Source organism: Rhinolophus hipposideros, assembly GCF_964194185.1.
Source record: "Rhinolophus hipposideros genome assembly, chromosome: 12".
NCBI lineage: Eukaryota > Metazoa > Chordata > Mammalia > Chiroptera > Rhinolophidae > Rhinolophus > Rhinolophus hipposideros.
This window is the reverse complement of record NC_138058.1, coordinates 48,474,738-48,497,179: the sequence shown is the minus strand read 5'-3', so window position 1 is coordinate 48,497,179 and position 22,442 is coordinate 48,474,738. Positions and strand designations below refer to the sequence as shown.

The window sequence follows — 22,442 nt, the reverse complement described above, 5'->3', positions numbered from 1 at the left end:
TTTTTGAATTAGAAGTCAAGACTGGCCCCTTTTTGTATTCATGTTCCAACTGATCTTTTAAAAACATAAATGAGATCCCCATCACGCCCATGTTTAAAACCTTCCAAAGACTTCCCATTACATTTAGAATAAACTCCAAACTCTTAACCATTGCCTACCAGGCCCTACCTGATCAGGACCCAGCTCACCTCCCCGATCTCATTTCCTACCCACACTGGCCTTCCTAGGTCATGGTCAGCTCAACTGAGTCTTGATTTGGGGAATTTGCACTTGCTGTTCCCTTTTCCTGGGGTGTTGCTCCCCAGATATCCCAGTGACTCATTCCATCCCATCATTTATGTCTCGTCAGTTCTTACTGTGACCAAGAGGACTTTCCTGACTACCATTGTCACTTTTTATTCCCTTATTCTGATTTACTTTCTCTAGAACATTCATCATTCTATGTAGTATATCTACTGACTCATTTACTTGCTCATAATCTGTCTTCCCCACCAGGCTCAATACATATTTGTTGAATGAAAAGGATGTTTTTGAAGACAAGCTTTATATTCTTAGAGCCTCCCCTTCTCCACCATAGACACATGGATTGGAATCTGAGGAACCAGAGTGCTTCCTGACAAAGGAACCCAATTAAGGGGTTAATTATGCACCATTATATTGGTAAGCTACTGCTACTCCTGGGGATGTGTGATACCCTTCAGGAAGCTGCCACTGGCCCTTAGCTGAAGGGCATAACATCCAAGTGTTCTTTTATACGAAACCAACCATGTCAGCTAGAAGGAGAGATAAACTGCGATAAGCTGAGCTCTGTCTTGAGGGTTTGAAACAGACTTAGATGGAGTGGTGCAGGGGCCCCTTTTTTCCCTGTGTATCTCTATTTCATTCTCTTATTGTTTCTGTGTCCCTTAGTCTCTGCATATAGTGCTCAGTGTTTTCTGGCTGAATCTATGTTTATCTAAAATTGAGGGGAGGATACCATCGGTATTAGTTTCCTAGAATTGCAGTAACAAATTACCACAAATTGATTCTCTACAGTTCTGAAGGCCAAAAGTCAGAAGTCAAGGTGTTATCAGGATTGTTCCTTCTGGGGACACTGAGGGAGAATCAATTCCTTATCTGGTGTTTGCTGGAGATCCTTGGCATTCCTTGGCTTATAGCCGTCTCACTCCAATTTCTGCCTCCACCTTCACATGACCTTCTCTTCACTCTGCATCTTTTCTTTTGCCTCTTACGAGGTCACGTGTCATTGGATTTAAGGCTCACCCTAATCCAGGATGATCTTCTCTCCAGATCCTTACTTAATTTTGTCTGCAAATACCCTTTTTCTAAATAAGGTTGCCTTCACAGGTTCCAGGTAGGTATATCTTTTGGGGGACCACCATTCAACCTACTACACCATCTTAGAGGCAAGAGAGGTAGGAAATAGTCAGATTTGCTTTTTCCAGCTGTGTCCTTTCCCTTCTCCTTTTTCTTTTCATCTTACCCCCACCCGGGCTGCTTTTCTAGAACTAGGAGCAAAACTACCTCTGAGAAATTTGCTCCCTGGCCCTAGTGGGATCTTCAGCATAGGACATTCTCCCCTGTCTTCAACCCTCTGTCTCAGTCAGTGACTTGTGTGGCTCTTTGCCCATGTCCTGCATGTTTGCACATTTGGACCTGGACTCTGATCTTCTGAACCCAGACCTGCTAAACCTGTTTTCACCCAAGCTGAAGGACTCAAGGAACCTGCTTTTTCCCCTGGGGCCAGGGTGTGGCTTACTCCTTAGACGAGACCGGCTGGGTTCCCGCTGATGGTAACACAGAAAAGGGTATTTCCAGCCCGGATCTCTCTCTTAAGCTTCAGGCCTGTTCATCCATCTCTTTCCTAAAGAGGAAACATCTACCTGTTTCCAAAGGCATCTTGAACACAACCCATCCATCTAACACTGAACCTGTCAACTTTCTCCTTCCCCAACTTGCTTTCCCTCCCGTATTTTCTACTCAGTAAATCGTACCTCTCTCCACCCAGTTGCTCATAACTTGGTACTACCTGTTCACTCCTTTCCTCCCAAAGTCACCAGATCTTGAATCTCCTACCTCTTAAATCTCTCTCAAGCCCAGACCCTACTTCTCTCACATTCCACTGATCCTACCCTAGGTCAAGACATCATCCCTTTTACCAACTTCCCAGCTGATCTCGCCTGGATTCTCTACCCTCTGCACTCACTCTCTGCTGTAGCCTAGTCATTCCTATAAACACTGGCTGATGTAGCGTAGCCCTTCAGTACTTCCCACAGGATTCTATTTCATGCCCCACACCCTATACTGCCCAACCATCTCTCAAATCCACAGCACTCCATAGACAAAAAAAAAAAAAAGGAAGCACTAAGGTCAATTACATTAACCTTCTAGGGGTTCATCGCAATCCCCACTGTGATTTCCAGTTCCTTTTCCACTACCTGGAGACCATGTTATCTCTAGAGAAGGAACCTCCTTGTGGATGCAACCAAACGGCTGAGCTAGCTCCTATTTGAGAGCATGAGGGAACCATGGAACCCTAAAACACACACTTCCAAAAAGTAAGACATTCTGGGATTGGTCCTGGGTTTCCTGTTTCTAGCACGGGATCAATGGAAGCAGGAGTGTCATGACTGGAGAAGCTACTGTAGTTTCCTTTCCTTTAGTGGTTCCCTTGCTTTGATTCTTGCTGTCACATACCTACCTTTCTCCTGGGATGCAATCATTCACCTTTAAAACCCAGGACCTTCTTGGAATAACTGAAACAGGCTAGCTGTTTTCCCAAAGAATTTTACTGTATAACAAAATAAATTCATGAAAGAAAAAAAAAAGTAACAAATCACAGAAAACAAGCAAGATGTAGCCCCTTATCTAAAGCCTGGCGTCTGGTTTCAGATTACTGTAATTACATTCTAGACCCCTAGGCTCTTTTCCTGAGTTCAATATCACAAAGCTCCCAGACTCTGTGGCCAGCCCCATCTTATTTTTTTTGCATGTATAAAAACTCCATCCTGAAGTTGAAACAAAAACCAATGCTCTGTCTCTCTATAGCTCTCTTGCAGTGTCCACTTTTCTTTAGCTAAATGGTGGGACGCTGGAGACTGACATAGGGAAGTGTCCTTAGCTTTTAGGCAATACCTTATCTCATTCTTTAATCACATTAGTCATGCTAGGGAATTTTACCCATGGGAGGGCTGGATTTGCCCTGGGATTTCTGGCTTGGTCTGAGAGACACTTCTTCCTTTGTAATGAGGATGGCTGGATTAGAGAAAAGGGAACTAATAATTATGAAGTTGTTAATATGTGCCGAACACTTATATACAGAGGGTGCCCAAAAAATGTATACACGTTTTAAGAAAGGAAAAAAACTATTAAAATTGTAATACTCAATATATACCGATAGCAAAAGATGAGTACAAGTCATGTGTATACCTGTTTTTGGTACCCCCGGTGTTTAATGTTTGCACAAGCTTTTGGTGTAGGTGTCAATCACTATCCATATTTTGTAGAATTTGAGGCTCAGAGGGGTTAAGTAACTAGTTCAAGGTCTTGAAGCTAAACAGCCAAACTAAGAGTGAAGTTTGGGCTGGTTGATGACAAGTGTGTGATCTGAACCATGCAGCATAAGGAGGCAGAGGTGCCTTTGCTTTCTTCGAAGGTGCTGGCTGCCACCTCTTTGTCCAGTGGGAGTGGTTCTTTTAGTCTATAAACACTTGCTGAACTCCCTCATTGCATATCTCTTTGGAATTAAGAGGTATAAAAATGTCATAGACAAAGTCCTTGAATTCAACTCTGCACCGGGTTCTCTAACTATATCAAGCCCACCATTCTCTGGCGCATATTCTTTCAGATATTGAGCACTTACTATGTAGAAGACACTGGCCCAGGAGCTTGAGGTGGAAAAGGCTGACTACACAGAATCTAGAGGAAGGAAAGGGCCCAGGTTCTGTCACCATCGCTACCTCCTGCTCTTCCCCACCAAGTGTCTGAGGCTTTGGCGGGGGGGGGGGGGGGGGGGGGGGCTTCTGGATAAGGTTGTTCCTAAGGGGAGGAGGTCGGTATCGGCGGTATGGAGGGAGGGAGTTTTCTTGGCACGTTTTGTCCATTTATTGAAGTTAGTACAGTCATCACAAACACCTGGAAAGGATGCACAAAGCTGGGGAAATGAGACAGGCAGACAAGGGACTAACAGAAATGCAGGAATATTTTGATGGGGAGAACTTGCTCATTTATTTAAAACTAATAGGAAAACCCCTTAAAGCTTGTGATCTATCTTTTTTGCACTTTATGGATTCCAGGTAGCCTTTTTACTTGGAGAAAGGCTTCCTGGGTTAGAGAATTCTAGGCCAGAGGAAAGGGCTGAATTATAATCCCAGTATCACTGCCAGTTTACTGGATGACTCCAGGTGAATTATTCAGCCTACTTATATGTCAGCTTAGAAATGCAGTGATGTCAGGAAAGTCACAACGTTTTTGGTAGGATCTCAAATAAATGGATTTTAATAAATAACAACTACACAGTGTGCATAAAAGAACGAACACTTTTGCTCTTTTCTCAGGGTCAAAATAGCTGACCCAGGCTCACAATTTGACACATGGTGTAAAACCTTTGGGAATCTGAAACTTTCCGGAGTTTTTTTTTTTTAAAAAGCAATGAACACCTGTTATTTGCATGGTGCTCTATGCAGAATGTTTTACAAAGCATTTTCAGCTATCTTCACAACTGATCCTCACCTGACCTATGAAGTGGAATTAATATCCTTATTTTATTTGAAGTTGAGAAATCTTGGGCCATAGTCAATAAAGGAAATTCAGGCAAAGGTGCTTTATTGTATTGTATTTTATTTTTTTACTTTGCCTCAGCTAGCTAGAAAATTTTTTTCATCTCAATAATTTGTAATAACGGACCATCACAAATGCCATCGCCAGACAAAGAAAACAGTCTTCTTTTCTGGGGACATCTCCCATTCCTGTGCAGACCCCAAACTCAGAGTCAACAACGCATAGCTGTAAATCACCAGAAACTTCAAACAATCCACAACAGTAAGGGATCATCTTCATGTTTATCATACAGCAATGCCTGGGAGTAGTTTGGAATGGATTGGCTTCTCTAAAGAAAGTTGTTTGTGTTCATTTGGGGGATAGCCAGCGACGATTCAACTCTTATTTGGTTTTTGATTTCTGTGAGGGTATGAAGGATGAGAAAACAGGGATTGTCTAGAGAATTAGCATGGGAAAATAAGAACTATGTAAAAGCTTTAGGCACATAACTAAGTTAACTCTAACAATCAACAGCAAGCTGATTGACACTGTCCCCTCCTTGGGGGTGCTGGTGAAAAACTGTAGAGCTCTGCTCCCCTGTGAACAAAGGAACACCCTCCCCCATCCTCTTCTCCCAGCAGGGCAGCTCTGTATACAGGGGCTGTCTAGAGGCAAGTCTTCCCGATGTGGGTTCTGTTCAGCCCAGTTTTGGGGTGAACGTTGATGGACCGGCCACTGCAGTTAGGGTGGACTTGGAAGGGAGCCAGCTTTTCTAGCCTTGTCCCTAGCTGGGTCTCTGCCTGGGGAAGCTGGCAGCACCTGGTGTCCTTCTGGCCCTAGGGCCTACAAGCTCCAGGCCCGCCGCATTAACATCCGCACAAGGAAGGCGCCCTGCCGCGTGCACTTATTTGCATCCAAATGTTTGCTTCCAGACAGGAACTCAAGTGCTCGAGGTTACCTTTACTGGGGCTCCCAGGGACGGAAGCAGAGGGGAAGACTGTGTCGGGGTGGGCAGGTGACAGGGTACGCTGGGTGGGGCGGTAGGGGCTCTGGGGAGGCTGAGCCCTTGCCCCCAGCCCAATTCTCCAATGGCCCCTGGTCTGCATTTGCGAGTGCAAGCCTCCTCCTGGGTCAGGACCCTTGCCCTAGGATCCTCTACTTTCATCAAGACCCCCCAAACCGGACCCCTCCCCAATTCCCTGCGGGCCCGGCAGCGCTCCGACCTCCCCTGGCCCGGCCCACTTGGCCTCGCTTGCCCGAGGCTGGGGGCGGGCACCTGCCCCCACCCGTCGGCGTCCCCTCCCTTTCGCTTCCCCCTCCCCTCGTTCCCTCCTTCCCCTCCCCCCCGTGGCGAGGCGGCGGCGGCGGCGGAGGCGGCGGCGGACTAGGCTGAGGCGGCGGCGGCAGCGGCGGCGGCGGGCGGGGCTCGGCTCGGGCTCCGCGGGCGGGCGGGCGGACATGGCGGCCAACATGTACCGGGTCGGAGGTAGGAAGGCTCGGCCCGACCCGGCCCGTCTGGGAGCGGGTTCCGGGGGTGGGGGGTCGGGGCGAGTTCACCCTAACCGCTGGGAGCCACGGGCGCCCGGACTGAGGGCGCAGGGGGTTGGGGGGCGCCGGGGCCCGCAGAGGGGGCCGGGGCTCCCCACCCTACACCCTCCCCGTCCTCTACCCCCTCCTCCCACCGAGGCTCGCGAGGGGCCTAGGCCCACCTCCCCCACCCGCCCAGTGTTTCAGGGCCGGGCCTGTACTTGGGGGTGTGAATTATCAGACGCCCCCTCCAAGAACTCCCATGGGGGTATGGGCCGTCGAGTCCCCTAATAGGGTGGTCTTTCCTCGCGTGCCTTCTGGGCTGTGGGGTTGGAGGGGTGGGGGACATCCCCCCATCTTCTACTTCTCTTAAGTGGGGTGGGGGTGGGGGCGATGGGGGCCCAGCCGGGGTCACAGCTGGACAGGCCTGTTAGCAGGGACAGGGCCCTGCACCTCTCCTTCCTCCCACCCTCCGTTTCTTATCCTGCTCCCCAAGAATGGGGCTTAGTGGGGCCAGGGCTCCGCAGCCAGAGGTGGGGAGGTGAGCTCTGCCTGGACGTTTGCTGTCCTGTCTGCCTCCTTCCCAGCCTTCTGCAGAAGAGAGAAATAAGGTCAAACAAACTTTCTCCCTACTCACGACGCCCTCCTCCCTCTTTCCTGGTAAAATAATAATTCAGATAAGTGGCGTGTTTGTGTGTGAGACTTGCTTGTGCTTCTGTGCTCATTAGCTGAACTCCTGATGGATGGTGTTGGGAATGGCCTGGCTAAATGAGGCCACTTTGCAGAAAAGAGACAGGAAAGAGCCACTAAGATAGACAATAACAATGCAGTCCAGCCTCTCAAATAAACACACAGTGGGAAATTTCCAGTGAGCCTATTAAATGAGAGGAAAAGCCACACTTGAAAATTTTTATTCTTTTTTGTTCAAAAGCTTCAGCAATTTTTTTTTATAACAAGACCCTAAATGGATCTGGATTACATATAGTAAAAGATGATAAAAAAGACTGATCCTACCTCGGAGAGCTCTGTCTCTCAGAAAGTGACATTCACTCCTCTCTGTTTTTCCCCCTTATCTTCTTAGCTAGAGCTATGGAAAAGTTTTGTCAGTGTGCTTCCTCTTACCTGCTCTGCTCACCTGATTGTTTGTTTATTTTTTGTTTAAATTGATTGAAATGTACTTTGGGCTGCTGGGCCTTTCAGGATGCTCAGAATTTGTCTTAGATCAATAGTTTTATGTGAGAAGCACATTCCAGGGCAAATTGGATTAGAGGGAAAAGATGTTGAAGCAGTTATAGTATGAAAGACACATGGTTTAGTCATCCCTGACTACTCAATGATGACAAGAGGTGTTGTTTTGTTTTGTTACAAAAGAAATGACATGTGTGGGACAAGAGTGTAGGATAATTTGATAAAACATGAATTGAAATGAAAATGCGGGAAAATAAGGGTCTGTGAATTTGTAGGCACATGAGAATACATTGAGGTTGCATTACTAAGTTTGCTTTTACCAGGGAATGAATTACATGCTTCACTTTGAGTGTGAATTGCCTAACATAGAAAGTCATAGATTGACAAATGTGAACTTTCTGTTGAAAAGATTAAGCTCTTTCTTTAATTACAGATTACGTCTACTTTGAGAATTCCTCCAGCAACCCGTACCTAATCAGGAGGATAGAAGAACTCAACAAGGTATACACTTGGTGTTCTTGATTCTAATATTAAAAAAATAATTGTTTTCCATTGAAGGTAATTGGGTAAAGGGCATAAGAGGTGATTTTAACTTTCAGTCCCAGATTCTCTGAAAGTAGAGATTTCAGAATAGAGAGCTATTAGGGATTCTGAATATTCTTTTGCTTTTTATAATTATCTCTGGTAATAAATGTTTTTGAACATTTAATATCTGCAGATTTCTTCAAATTGCTTAGAACCTCTCAAGAATAAGTCACTCCTCTAACTCAGTCCCTTTTTATATTTAGAGTCATAATTCATATTTCTACTTTTTTAGTGAATTAATTTTTTCCTCCTCTAGCTTTAGAAGAAGGACACTAGGAAATAGAATGTTGAAGGGAATTTGTAAGATTCTGGGCTAGGCTAACTAATAAGAACACGGTTTTGTACCTTAAGCCCAAGTAGCTTTATACCTTAGGCCAAATAAAACTTTTTTTTTTTTTTTATTGGGGAAAGGAAACAGGACTTTATTGGGGAACAGTGTGTCAATCTTAGTTGTGGAGGGTGCCATTCAGCTTCAAGTTGTTGTCCTTTCAGTATTAGTTGTGGAGGGCGCAGCTCAGCTCCAGGTCCAGTTGCCGTTGCTAGTTGCAGGGGGCACAGCCCACCATCCCTTGCGGGAGTCGAACTGGCAACCTTGTGGTTGAGAGCCCACTGGCCCATGGGGGAATCGAACCGGCAGCCTTCGGAGTTAGGAGCATGGAGCTCTAACCACCTGAGCCACTGGGCCGTCCCCCAAATAAAACTTTTACATGAAGGTTTGTCCCTGATCACAGGTGTTTAGGACATCAGAAGCATTATGACTGTTTGCAGTAGATGAGCTTTCACAATGGAGGCACATGAAAACAAACTACACAAACCATAGATTTAAAATGATGCTCTGGTTTCTTCCAAATCACTTTGAGGGTTATTTGTGTAGCTTATGAGAATTTTTAGTGTTAAAATGTTTGGGGCTGTCTGCTGATACCTTTCCCCCAAAATACCATCCTGGAGACTGAATCCCTTGGAGCCCGAGTTCTGAGTCCCAGGAAGCCAGATCTGGTCACAGGCATTTCTAGCTTACGAGCCTGGAAGTCTTGGTTCGCTTCTGGGATTACCGTAGGAGCCTTGCATTTTGAAAACTTCTGTAGTGTTTGAGACCACCACCAAATGAAGACGCTGGGCTGGAAGTGTCCCTCTTTGACTTCCCCGCTTGCTGCTCTCCACCTCACTCATTTGTGTCCAAGCACAGTAGACGGCACTGTTTCTCACCGTGGGATCGATTGTTATCATTCCCCTGTACCTTGCTCTTTTTTTGATATCTTTTATCACCTTCAAATATACTTAATTGTCGTGTTTATTTTCATTGCCTGTTTTCCCAAATAGAATGTAAGCTCTCTGCATATAATGATCTTTTCTGTTCATTAATGCATCCTAAATGTCTTAGAATAGTGGCTGGCATATAGTTATGGCATTCAGTAAATATTTGTTGAATTAGTGGATTTCTTAAATGTCTGATATTAATACCTGTGCATAGTTTTCCTGTTTACGGAATATTTTGATTGATTCATTTTGTAGATATTTCTGAGGACATTTCTGCCACTTGCCAGGCACTTTTAGATAGCCACTTTTAGGAATTCATGGGTGAACAAAAATAGGTCCAGTTGTGGAGTCAGACATCATCCAAACAATCCCACAAGTAGAAGGAAAATTGCAGCTGTGCTAAATTTACAAACATCAGAACATGATGTTCTGAAAGCATGTAATCTGGGGATTCCCATTTGTTACCTTTTTTGAGCCTCACAATAACCTTAAACCTTTAAGGTAGATGTATTATGAATTGTAGTCATGAGGCACACAGTGGTTTAATGACTGGGTTACACACTGAGCTTAGACTTGCATCATTTCACACTACTTTACCATTATATTACCATCACTTCAAAAGTACCCTCACTCCCCACACCAGTCCTTACGGTCTCTCTGCCCCTCTGCTTTCAGTACAGAGTCATTAATATAATCATGGTCCTTTGGGGGCTGGGGATGACTGAACTATGAGAAATGGAATTTCAGGGAATGGCAGTTTGCCTGGATGGAGTACTGGTAAACAGGAACTGAGATTGGCTAAGTAAATACTAAATATTTACATTGGGTCTTTATTTAGAAAGAATGTGAAAAAATATTTTAAATAAGTCATCAAACAAATATTTATTGAGCACCTGTTATATACTAGGTACTATGTTAGGTTTAGGATACAACAGTGAACAATATGGACATGGTCTTTGCACACACAGTCTGCGTTCTCATCAAAGAGACGAGGGAGGCCCATGAAAAGATAAGAGGCATAAAGAAAATAGTGAAAACTTCTAAGAAGGAAATAAGCAAGAACTTTGACAAAAGGAATAAAAGAAGTCACTTCCTTTGAATAGGGAAAGAAAGGACTTCAAGGATGTTGAAGTTGAGGCCTATATAGTATGAGAGAGGTAGCCGTGGGAGAGAGGCCACAATAGTGTTTCAGAGAGTGGCCGGATGGCTCAGTTGGTTAGAGCGCGAGCTCTCAACAACAAGGTTGCAGGTTCAATGCCCGCATGGGATGGTGGGCTGTGGCCCCTGCAACTAAAGATTGAAAACGGTGATTGGACTTGGAGCTGAGCTGCATCCTCCACAACTAGATTGAAGGACAACGACTTGGAGCTGATGGGCCCTGGAGAAACACACTGTCCCCCAATATTCCCCAATAAAATTTATATTAAAAAAAAGAGTTCCAGAAAGGCCTTGAAAAGATCTGAGGTCAAGTTGGCAAAGTGGATTAGAACATCCAAATAATTCTTGTAAGAACACTTGGTATATAATTGATAAGCAAGGAGAAGAAAGGAGGTTATTATCTTCTAAATAGAAATTTTTTTAAGCCAAATTCTTAGGATAAGCTGTCAATCACCATTGTTACAGAAAATTCACTTTTGTGGGTTGGCTCCTGGTTTTTAAAAAAATCCTATTTGAAACGTTACTTTTCTTAGTTTGAAATCTGGACTACAGTAGTTCTTTTTTAATTTCAGTAATATATTTTAGTCTCAATTTTCCCCCGAAAAGTTTTGGGAACTTTTAGGTGTAAAACTAAATACCAGTTGATGCATACAGTTAATATTTTTTATCTTATAGTCCCTCTTTTCCTCTTCTAATTTGTTCTCAGATATAATGAAGATGATTTTTTGGAAGAATATAAGGTTAAAATAGTAAACAACTTGGTGAATTTTCTTTAGTCACTATCTAGGTTGGGTGTCGCTCTTGTTTCTCAAGATTGCATACATGTTGAAAGAAATCTCTGCACATAATAGTGAAGATGTAGTCTCAGGAAGTTTGGGAAGTTATGCTTGTGGATAAATTAGCATGTTATTTGCTTTTGGGTTTTTTTTGTTTGTATATTGTATAATTTATCTGTATCTTCATATTCTGTGTATTTTACTAGTCTTCTGACTTGCTCTGAGCTTCATTTTAATGTTTAGGGTCTTATTTTCTTGGTGGAGGAAGGGGAGTCACTAACTTCTTTGACCATCTGATGAGTCCCTCCTCCCATCTACATTTGCACATACAAGATTTTGCACATAATTTCAGGAGATTCCCTCAAAGCCCTTTTCATGGAACCCGAGTTAAGACTCCTTTTGCCATTTAGGATCTTTTGGGAACTAAGGACAGAAATTGAGTAAGTCCCTTTCCACTTGTTCTTTGCGTAAACCATGGACTTTCTGAAATGGAAAGTGTTGTTGTTTTTTTAAACATTTTTTTAAATAATATATTTTCTAAGTCTGGGATAGAAACAGACATGAGTATGAGGTTAACTAAAATGATTTTAGAGCTTAAGAAAAGCCTCTTATTGCTAGAGGTTATTTTAGTAAACGTGTTTGACAGAACAGAGATTTAAGAGACTGCAAACTAAATGGAGAAAAGAACCCAGGAAAAACATTCATGTTCGTTGTGGGTTCTTCTTTATCCATGTCCCCATTTTTGCCACCTGTGGGTTTTTGCTCAGGGTGTTCCTTTTTCTTAGACTAAGCCCTCCCGGCTTCACCTGTTGGACTCCTTTCCTTCTTTCCTAGCCACTCCATTTCCTCCTTTATGAAGCTTTTTTCTGCCCTTCCCCCAACAGGTTGTACTTCCTGCCTCCAAGAGTGAGAAGTGGAGTCTGGAAGGGAAAGGAGGAAGTAAAGGAAAATAGTGCTGGGAATATTGTCAGGGATATTTTACCTTTATGCGTTAGTTGTGGGGAACCTGTGAAGGTTTCTGATCAGGTGAGGGACAAGATTACACCTGGGTTTTGGAAGGGTGGAGAGGAGATGACATGTGACCAGGTATCCTTGCCAGAGTGGGGGCTCAGTGAGGGCAGGCACCATTCATTTGCACTGCTTAGCTCAGTGCTTGGGGACATAGGAAGGGTTCAAGAGAAATTTGATGAATAACCAAGGGTGGTGGTGGAGAGGGTGGAATACATTTACCAAATATTTAACCTACCTCTTAGAGCAGTGCTTTTTAAACTGTTCATGGTGAAGGATTTTTAAGAATTTTCACTAAGACTGCTTTTGTAAAACTAAAAAAGGTAGAAAAATGAAATTTAAAATATTCTTATAAAAATACAAGCCCCCATTTTTCATTGTTAGATTCAATAGTATAAAAGTTAAACTTTCAAATGCTATAATACTCTTACTCTCAATTATGCACTTTCACTACAGTCACTGTTGTGGACTGGGCCTGGGACCACAATTTGAGTAGCTTAGCTTTAGAGGGGTGTCTGAAGTTGTGTGTGTGTGTGTGTGTGTGTGTGTGTGTTATAGAGGCATACTATAGTTGTAAACTACCTCATGGGCAAGTGTATGCACAGTTCAGAAGAGAATATTTTGAACTATGGCCCTCCACCCCAAGCAGGTTTAAATAATTTTTTTAATTTTTATTTATTTTTATTTTTAAGGAAGGTGTAGCTCACAGTGGCCCGTGTGGGGATTGAACTGGCAACCTTGGTGTTATTAGCATCGCGCTTTAACCAACTGAGCTAACCGGCCACCCCTAAGTCAGAATTTAATTAGCTTGTAGAGTTTCCCTGTGGAAGGAACTCACTAGTGAGGCAGAAAAAGGATGCCTTGAAACTCTTGCTTTGGGTTTTTAACATATTTCTGTGTCAAGAAGACGGATAAAGAGCTTATAATTGAAGTCATTGATAGATTTTATTTACATGGAAATATAGGCCTGTTCTTTTTGCAGATTGTTGGATCATTACTTCTGGAGGATGTATTTGATCACAATATTGTGAAATATAGAAAGAAGCACTTTGGTTAGGATTTAATATTTATTTCAATTTTAAGGGGCAGTATTTCTACAAGATGATTTTACACTCTAAAACATGCTAAACTTCATAAAATTGACAAATTTACTGTAGCACATAACATTTATTTCTTTATATTTGAAAATATTTGTATTTGAATATATCTGCCCAGAAAAATTTTGAAAAGTTGTTTTCAATGTGTTTGAAATTGGAACTCACAATAGCATTTTTATTGTACTCTGTGTTTTTATAAGGAACTTTGTAATGAATGATTGACCTTCTTGAAAGCTCTCAGAATTCATAAAGGAGAGTTGGAGCCTGGGCCCAAGCTGCAGTAAATTACAACCTAACTGAATATTGATTTTATTCTAGACTGTAGTCAGAAAGAAATAAGAGCGTCAGTGTTCATAACTCAAGGTTTTTAATACTTTCATATTTGAAGGTAAAGTAAGTACTCCTAAGATTATTGACTATTATGGATTCATAGACTCCCTTGGGCTGGAGAATGCTTTTCCAGGTCATCTGGTTCCTTCTGCACGATGGCTGCACCACACCTACAGAGAGCATCACCATCAGTCCAATATGGGGGTGTTCAGGAGAGTGCTGGATGATTCTACTCTTAACCTGCAACTCTGGGAGAGGGTTTGGCGGAGATATGTTTAACAGTCTTAAATAAGTTCTGTTGTGGCTGTTGAAGTTTTTGGGATTAGTTCCTTAAGGCTAATCAGATTTAACCATGTGTCTGGCGTTAGTTATTAAAAGGGTCTGATCACTTTAGTTTAATTGACGCCAGTAAGTTATTTTATGTTGGACATTTCAGTTTCACTTTGAACCTGAACAAATGCTGCTCATCCTTATTTGAATTTTTTAGCTTTCTGATTATCCTACAGTTGTGGTTGGCACAGTGTAAATGAGAGTGACCTTATAATTGTGCTGTATCTAGTTTTGTTTTATAAACTATTTGAATCTAATATTCAGTACAGATGACTTTTATTTTTCTTATTTTTTAGACTGCGACTGGCAATGTGGAAGCAAAAGTAGTGTGCTTTTATAGACGACGAGATATTTCCAACACGCTTATAATGCTTGCAGACAAGCATGCTAGTAAGTTCATTGTTGTTTTTTTTGGATTGCCAAAAAAATGTTTTAAGTCTTACGTTTTCCATGATGTGAGAAAAAATACTTTTCTGTTACCTGTAGCTTTTTACTTTCCCATTTGTGTTCCTCTAGTTTAAATGGGAGTAATTTTTTTGGGTAGTGCTTGATGTTTTAGTATATATATTTTTTTAGGTTACATCATTTGTTTATTAATTAGTCAAAATGCTGAAATAGAAGTCTTTGCAAGTAGGATTTAGCAGACAATTAGGGCAGTGTTTTGCCATCTCCTATTTTCGATGGTGGTTTGAGAATACACATATGAGGAAATTTATACTTCACTGGTAATTTTTTGGAGGACTTTTTTCCCTTTCTAAACAACTGGGCAATGTTTACATTTAAAAAATTCTGAAGATTATATGTTTATAGTATTAGTATGTATGAAAAAATTGCTATGAAAAGAAGTGCAAAATGATATTTAGATATTAATTCTTGTAGATGGTAACTCTGAGCACTTCTTTGTAGTATAATCTTTATTTTTTATTTCGTTCAATCAACAGCTTTGACATATTTTAGCACCTTTGACTTTTTTTAAAACAACAATCATAAAGTGATTTAAATCTTAAGAATGAAAGAATATGTGGATTATAAGTACTCTGTCTTGAAAGCTATTTTCATCCTGTGAAATACAAAAGGCCAGGATCATGCGTGTGTGTATTTTTCAGTTTGATACTGTGATCTGTAATAGTTTGGTCTTGGGGATCCTGAGGCTTTAGAAATCATTTGGTAATGGGTGAAGGAGGCTATTGTGTGCACAGATTGATCTGCGTCTGCTTGAGCAATCTTTCCCCATGTGTTGCCAGTTTAACCAGGTTGTCTTGTGAGTTAAATTCCCACTGTATATTCTGCTACATAGTTCATAGTGTTTTTCAATTTCTTTCTGTTTTTGTCTAGGAAGCACTCATCGTGATATGGGTTGTTGCATAATACTTAAAAATTATATATCGACAGATTCAGGGCATTCATATTTGTCCCTCATGTATGAGATCCAAATAAATCATTTTTTAAAATGACATACTAATCAGTTATTTTAACCATAGCCAAAATCTGTAAATTTAGTGTGTTGTGAAAGCATCTATGCAGAATTATTTGGATTTTATTCACTGTTAACAACATAAACTTAAGAAATATAAAATGTCTCATTTATATTCCTAAACTTTTGGATTTAATTTAGTTTCTAATGTAGCTTCTAAAGTTGTTGCTGCAAAGGTAGTGAGTGTAAAGATTGTCAGGGGATCTGCCGAGGTTTTAAGAGAGGATCAAAGGAGAGAGTGTCCTATGTTAGGAAGATTTCAAATCTGGAGTCCTGGGTGTGGGTGACACTTAATTTTCCTGAGCCTTAGTTTATCCATTTAAGAAACTTTTCATTATGGACTTCCTTAAAGCTTTTATTACAGAATATTAAGACATATAAAAATGCAGAGAATAGTATAATACACCTGATGTTTCCATTACGCTGCTTTAACAGTCACCAATACACGACCAATTGATTCATCTTGACCCCTACTCACTTGTCCTATTATTTTGAAGCTCATCAGAGAAAGCTTACCATTTCATTTGTAAATATCTTAGTATGTATTTCTGAAAGATAATGGCATCATTCAAACTTAGAATGCCAAGAATATACAAGGAACTCCCATATGCCCTTTACCTAGATTCTGCATTTAATATTGTGTTCTATTGACTTTATCATTCTTTATATATATTTATATGTATAAAGATGCATGTTTTTCCTGAACGATTTAAGAATAAGTTGGAGACTTAAGTTTTTCCTACATATAAGGAAATTCTTTGACATATAACTACAGTATAGTAAACGAGTCAAGAAACCTAATATTTACTCAAAACTATTCTCATTCACTGTTTTAATTCAGATTTCATGTCCCAATAGTGTTCTTTATAGCTATGTATTTTTTCCTTAGTCTAGAATAAAATCCAGGCTTACACACTGTATTTTATTGTCACCTCTTCTTTATAAGAAGCCAGTTCCTCAGTCTTTGTTTTTTTGACCTTAACCTTTTTGAAGAAAACCTGCCAGTTATTTTGTAGAGTATGGCTCAAATTGTGTCTAATGTTTCCTCATGGTTAGATTTAGGTTATGTGTTTTTGTAGGTCTGCCACAGAAGTGACAATGTGTTCTCAGCGCATTGTGTTAGGAGGCATGTAATTGGGTTTGTCCTGATATTGGCAATGTTATGTTTTTGATGACTTGGTTAAGGTGGTGTCCCTTTGTCTTTTCTAAGTTATTTTGGGGGAAACACTTGGCAACTGTCTTGTTCTTGGTCAAATTTTAACCTACTTGTTTTAGCACCCATTAATCATTTAGGATTCTGTAAACATTAGTCTCAATATCTAGTTAGTTGTCACATTTCTCTTCTTATGATGTTTTTTCTTTTTTATAGTTGTTTAAAATGAGATCCAAATAAGATTAATAGATTATGATCGCTTGATAGGACTCTTAAAGTCCCTGTTTTTCCCCCCATGACCATCCATTTTTAAAAATTGAGATTTATTCAGATAGCATAAAATCTTTTTTTTTTTTTCAGTTTCAGGTGTACAAAACAATGCAATAGTTAGACATTTCACCCCTCACAAAGAGATAACCCCCTCCCCCAATCTATTGCCCCTCTGACATCATATACATCTATTACAATTCCATTGACTATTGCCTATGCTATACTCCATATCCCGTGAGTATATATATGTATTTATATATATATAATACATATATATAATGCATATATATAATAAATTACAGTTGACATACAATATTATGCAGCTTCAGCTTCAGGTGTACACTGCAGTGGTCAAGCATTTACACCGTCCATGAAGTGGTCTCCCTAATAAGATATGTGCCCATCTGACACCCTACAAAATCTTTGGTTATATTCCCCAAACTGTCTTTCATATACCTGTGGCAATCTTGTGGTTACCAATTTATGCTGATTCCTTCCCCTTCTCCCTCATCTCCACCCTCCTCCCTTCTAGCAACCATCAGTTTTTCCTCTATATCTCTGAGACTATTTCTGTTTACTTTGCTCGTTTATTCAGTTCTTTGGATTCCACATAGACGTGAGATCATACGGATTTGTCTTTCTCCGACTGACTTATTTCACTTAGCTTAATGTTCTCTAGGCTCATCCATATCGTTGCAAATGGTAAAATTTCATTCTTCTTTATAGATGAGTAATACTCCATTGTATAAATGTACCACAGTCTCTTAAGCCAGTCATCTACCGATGGGCATTTCGGTTGTTCCCAAATTTGGGCTTTTGTAAATAGCGCTGCAATAAACATAGGGGGTGTATATATTTTTTCGAATTAGCGTCTTGGATTTCTCTGGATAGATACCTAAGAGTGGAATTGCTGGGTCATAAGGTAGTTACATTTCTAGTTTTTTGTTTTATGGAACAGGTAGTTCCATACTGTTTTCCATAGGGGCTACACCAATCTGCAATCCCACCAACAGTGTGCCAGGGTTCCCATTTCTCCACAACTTCGCCAGCACTTGTTTGTTATTGATGATAGCCGTTCTGACCAGAGTGAGGTGGTATCTCATTGTGGTTTTTATTTGCATTTCTCTAAAGATTAGTGAGGTTGAGCATTTTTTCATACGTCTATTGGCCTTCTGTATGTCCTCTTTAGAAAAGTGTCTCTTCATGTCCTCTGCCCATTTTTTAATTGGGTTGCTTGCTTTTTTCGTGTTGAGCTGAATGAGTGTTTTATAATTTTTGGATATTAACCCATTATCAGCTGTGTCATAGACAAAGATCTCCCATTCAGTAGGATGTCTTTTTGTTTTATTGATGGTTTCCTTTGCTGTGAACAAACTTTTAAGGTTGATATAATTCCATGTTTATTTTTCCTTTTACTTCCCTTGCCCGATGTGATATATCAGTAATAACATTACTCAGGGTAATGTCTGCACATTTACTCCCTGTATTGTCTTCTAGGAGTTTTATGGTTTCGGGTCTTACATTTAAGTCTTTAATCCATTTTTGAATTTGTTCTCGTATATGGCGTAAATGGTGGTCCAGTTTCATTTTTTTGCATGTATCTTCTTTTAAAGTGCACAATTTAGTGGTTTTTAGTATACTCACAAACCTATATAACCAGCACCACTATTTAATTTGAGAATATTTTAATCATCCCCAAAAGAAACCAGTTACTCCCTATCTCCCCCCCTCCCCCCCCCCCCCGTTTTCTCAGCCTCTGGCAACAGCTGTTCTACTTTCTGTCTCTATGGATTTGCCTATTCTGGACTTTTCATATAAGTGGAATCATACAATATGTGTTTTTCTGTGTCTGGCTTTTTTTTGGGGGGGGGCGTTACTTAGCATAATGTTTTAAAGGTTCTTCCACGTTACAGCATGAATTCCTTTGTTCCTGTTTATAGCTGATGATATACCATTGGATGGATATACCACATTTTATCTATTATTCATCAGTTGATGGATGTTTGCATTGTTTTCCACTTTCTGATTATTATGAATAATACTGTTGTAGACATTACTAAGTCTTTTAATCTGTAGATACACATTCATTCATATCCTCTCCTTCTCTCTCCCCTCCTCTCCCCCTCTCCCTTCCGCCTCTCTCCTCCCTCTTAATATTTTGTTGAAGATACCAGGTCATTCATCCTGTAGAGTTTCCTCTGGTCTGGAGTTTGTTGATTGCATCTCTGTTGTGTCCTTTACCATGTTTCTCTGTAGATGAATAGTTAGATCCAGATTTTAGAGGACCTAATCCAGGATTTGTTTTGGGGGTGGTGGTTAGGAGGTATAAGATTACTTCATAGGTAGTATTGTGTTCTTCATGTACTAATTCATTATGTCTGTAATGTATTGTTTTCTGTCTCTTGTTTAACATTTTACTTTGAAATAATTTTAGATTTGTAGAAAAATTATTTAAAATATTACCAAAAATTCCCATATGCCCTTCACCCAGATTTCTCAAATGTTAAGATTTTGCTGTATTAGCTCAATTATTCTGTCTATGTACGTATGGTTAGTATTTTTGAACCATTTGAAAGTACACTGAAGATCTATTTCCCCTAGGCCCTAAAGATACTTCAGTGAATATATTCTAAGAACAAAGACATTCTCTTATCTAACCTCAGGATTATGATACTATATAGGCTTATTAGATTTTGCAGCATTTCCTACTAATGCCTTTTATAGCAAAAAGTTTTAAAAAAAAGATTCTTAAACTCTGTATAATGTTTTCAACCACTGATTGATTGCCTTAATCTGTTAATTCATTAAAGTTGCAAAAATTATGCTTTTAATTCTATCATGCTCTCATTTGCTGAGTGGAATATTTCTATGAAAAGAATATTTCCTCTGTCAATTATCAGGTTACTCCTCAGGTTCAGATCTTATAGGAAAGGTGCATTAAATGCTTGATATGGTTTTTCTTCTTGGTTAACAGTTTTCGAAAATAATGAGGTGGTTCCTGGTATCCTCCAAACATCATCAGTTCATGTCTTTTTTAGTTTCATGGTGAACTTGAGGATTTGGACATACTCGATACTATCAATTATTATCCTTATTGATACTCAAGTTGTCCTATCTCCAACCATTGGAGCTTATGTAGGTTGGTTCTTGAGTCATTTTGAAATAATCCCAGTAGTCTTTATTATCTTATTTGTTTTCTAGTATGACAAGATATTCCAGGATAATCTTTTCCACTTCTTGCCCCAGACCTCGTCTCCATAGAGCCCTGGTTCCTTTTACTGGGAAGTGATCTTGACGACTACAATCTAATCAGGGATGGACTCATTTTTGAGAGAGGGTGGTGCTATACCTAGATTGCCATTACTTCTAACAGGTTGGACTATCTTGTGGTGTATTCTTTAGAATTAAAAGAAACCTGACTTGAGTACTTGTTACTGATTTTTCTAAGGCAATTTTACCAAAGCCAGCGTACATACTTTGTGTTTTAATAGCAATCTTGGTTCTCTTAATCTATTGAAAATGGAATTTTGGATTTACAAAGTGCTGCCAGTTTAGGATGGACATGGTTCTCAGGACTGATGGACTCTTTGAGAATGTCATAGGTACTCTTTATGGCCTTTTTGCATTAGATGTTTTTGACATATTGTGTGTTTTTATATTGTGATTCTTAAAATGTGACGCTTTAGAAAATTAAATTTTGTGTCGCCCCATCTTTAACCTGTTAGGCAAAAGGTAGAGTTTACTGTACTTACAGCTCATTTTCTTCCCAGCTTTTCAGTTTTTATGTCACTTACTCTGGGCTGAAGTTGGGACATAGGGAAAAATGGAATGAATAAGAATAATTCTTTTACTTATTAATGCTCATTCTCTTTGCCCTTGCTTTTCCGCTCCCACACTCACATAGTTTGAGCTTTGTGAAAGAAGTGGAAAGAAGATGGGAAAATTTATTTATACCTACTCAGAATTTTAAAACCAGAATTAGCTTTTGGAGAGGCCTGGGGATAAGCATATCCTGCCTATGTTAAGTCCTGTTGGTATAGTTTACCAACTTAGTCATGATTCTGCCATTTTTATGTTCTTATAAGTAGAATCAGAAAACAGTGTTGCCTCGTCTTAAAATTTTAAGTAATGAGACACTACAGGGTGTGGTAATATTATTAGGCAATAAGGTTATGATTTGTTTCAGGTAAAAGGTGAGGTGACTTCTATACACAGTTCTTATCACAGCCTGCTTTAAGTCATGTTCTTATAAAATGTTTTGGTGTCAAAGAGTATATTGGGAACTTTATATTTTGAGATTCATGCAGTATATGGTTAAGAATTATTAAAAAGATGTGGAATGTTTAATATATTTCATTGGTTTTTGGTACTAAAATGGGATTTAATAAAAGAATTGACACCTTTTTAAAAAAGATTTAGAACCAGTAATCACATTCAAAGAACTGAAGTAATTACTTCAAAGAACTGAAATTGGATGTTTTGGATACATCTGCTTTTCTGGCCTTGGCACATAATTTGTGCGTTCTGAGTGCTTGGTGTTAAATTTAATGTTGGGGTTATGGTCTTGATTATCTTTCTAGCCTTGACGTGTCATAGTTGCTCCAAAAATGTTTGTAGGTTTAAATTTGCCAGGGGAACACATCTGAATAGTCAGGCTATCAGTTGTTTTGTTTTAGCATCTTGATTGGTTGAAAAGAATCTCTGGTGGTTTTAAAATTGTGGTCCCCAGATTCTTTGACATTTCCTCCATTGATAGGTGGGGCCCCTTGGATTTGATCTGGGTGGGGTTGTAACCAATACAGCATGGTAGACATAATGCTGTGTGATCCCAGGGCTAGGTCATAAAAGGCCATGCAGCTTCCGCCTGGTTCTCTTGGAATGTTTGCTCTCCGTATATTACTGTTTGGAATTTAGCCACCATACTGGGACAAGGCTAAGTCACGTGGAGGGGCTATGTGTAGGTGCTGTGGTTGACAGTTGTTGCTGAGCCCAGTGCCAGATATGTGGCCGAAGGAGCCACACTAACTGATTCAGCCTCAGCCTTCTGAGTTCCTGTCAGGCCCCCATCATTGTGAAGCAAAGACAAGTCTTCTGTGCTTTGCTCTGTCAGGATTTCTTACCCACTGAACCTGTGAGCAAAGTAAAATAGGTGCTGGTTTATGTCACTAAGTTTTGGGGTGATTTGTCACTGAACAATAGGTAACTACAGCAGGAATCATAGTAGATTTTCTGTTTTTTGTGTAGTTTTAATGACAGTTTAGAATCAATATCTTAGCCTATGACTGTCTCCTAAAAATAACTAATGAAATATTATTTTTTAAAAAGTAAATCTCATTTTATTTTGACAGATTGACTAAATGGAGAGATCTTGCACTCATGCCTTACCCTGAATATTTTCCTTATAAATGATTTTTCCCCACAGTGAGCACAAGTCAGGAAAATTGCCCTCTTTATTCCGAAGTGAAATTCATCTGTAGCATAACTTGTACATATGATGTAAAAAACAACACTAAAACTTAATATTAGGTTCT

General features: G+C 40.1%; 1 protein-coding gene across 8 annotated transcripts in view; it reads left to right on the top strand.

Moving 5' to 3' along the window:
• MTA3 (metastasis associated 1 family member 3) overlaps positions 1-22,442 on the top strand; it is a 159,539-nt gene that overhangs the window by 12,288 nt on the left and 124,809 nt on the right. For 5 of the 8 annotated variants that reach the window (XR_013994635.1, XR_013994637.1, XM_081068721.1 and 2 more), the window contains exons 3-4: positions 7,907-7,974; positions 14,311-14,404. Coding sequence is in view for 5 of the 8 variants with exons in the window: in XM_081068721.1 (XP_080924847.1) it covers positions 7,907-7,974; positions 14,311-14,404 (162 nt within the window). In the remaining 3 variants the exon portion in view is untranslated. Of the gene's footprint in view, positions 1-6,145; positions 6,245-7,906; positions 7,975-14,310; positions 14,405-22,442 lie in introns of those variants that run through there. The other 3 variants (XR_013994636.1, XM_081068723.1, XM_081068722.1) reach the window with 1 other exon arrangement.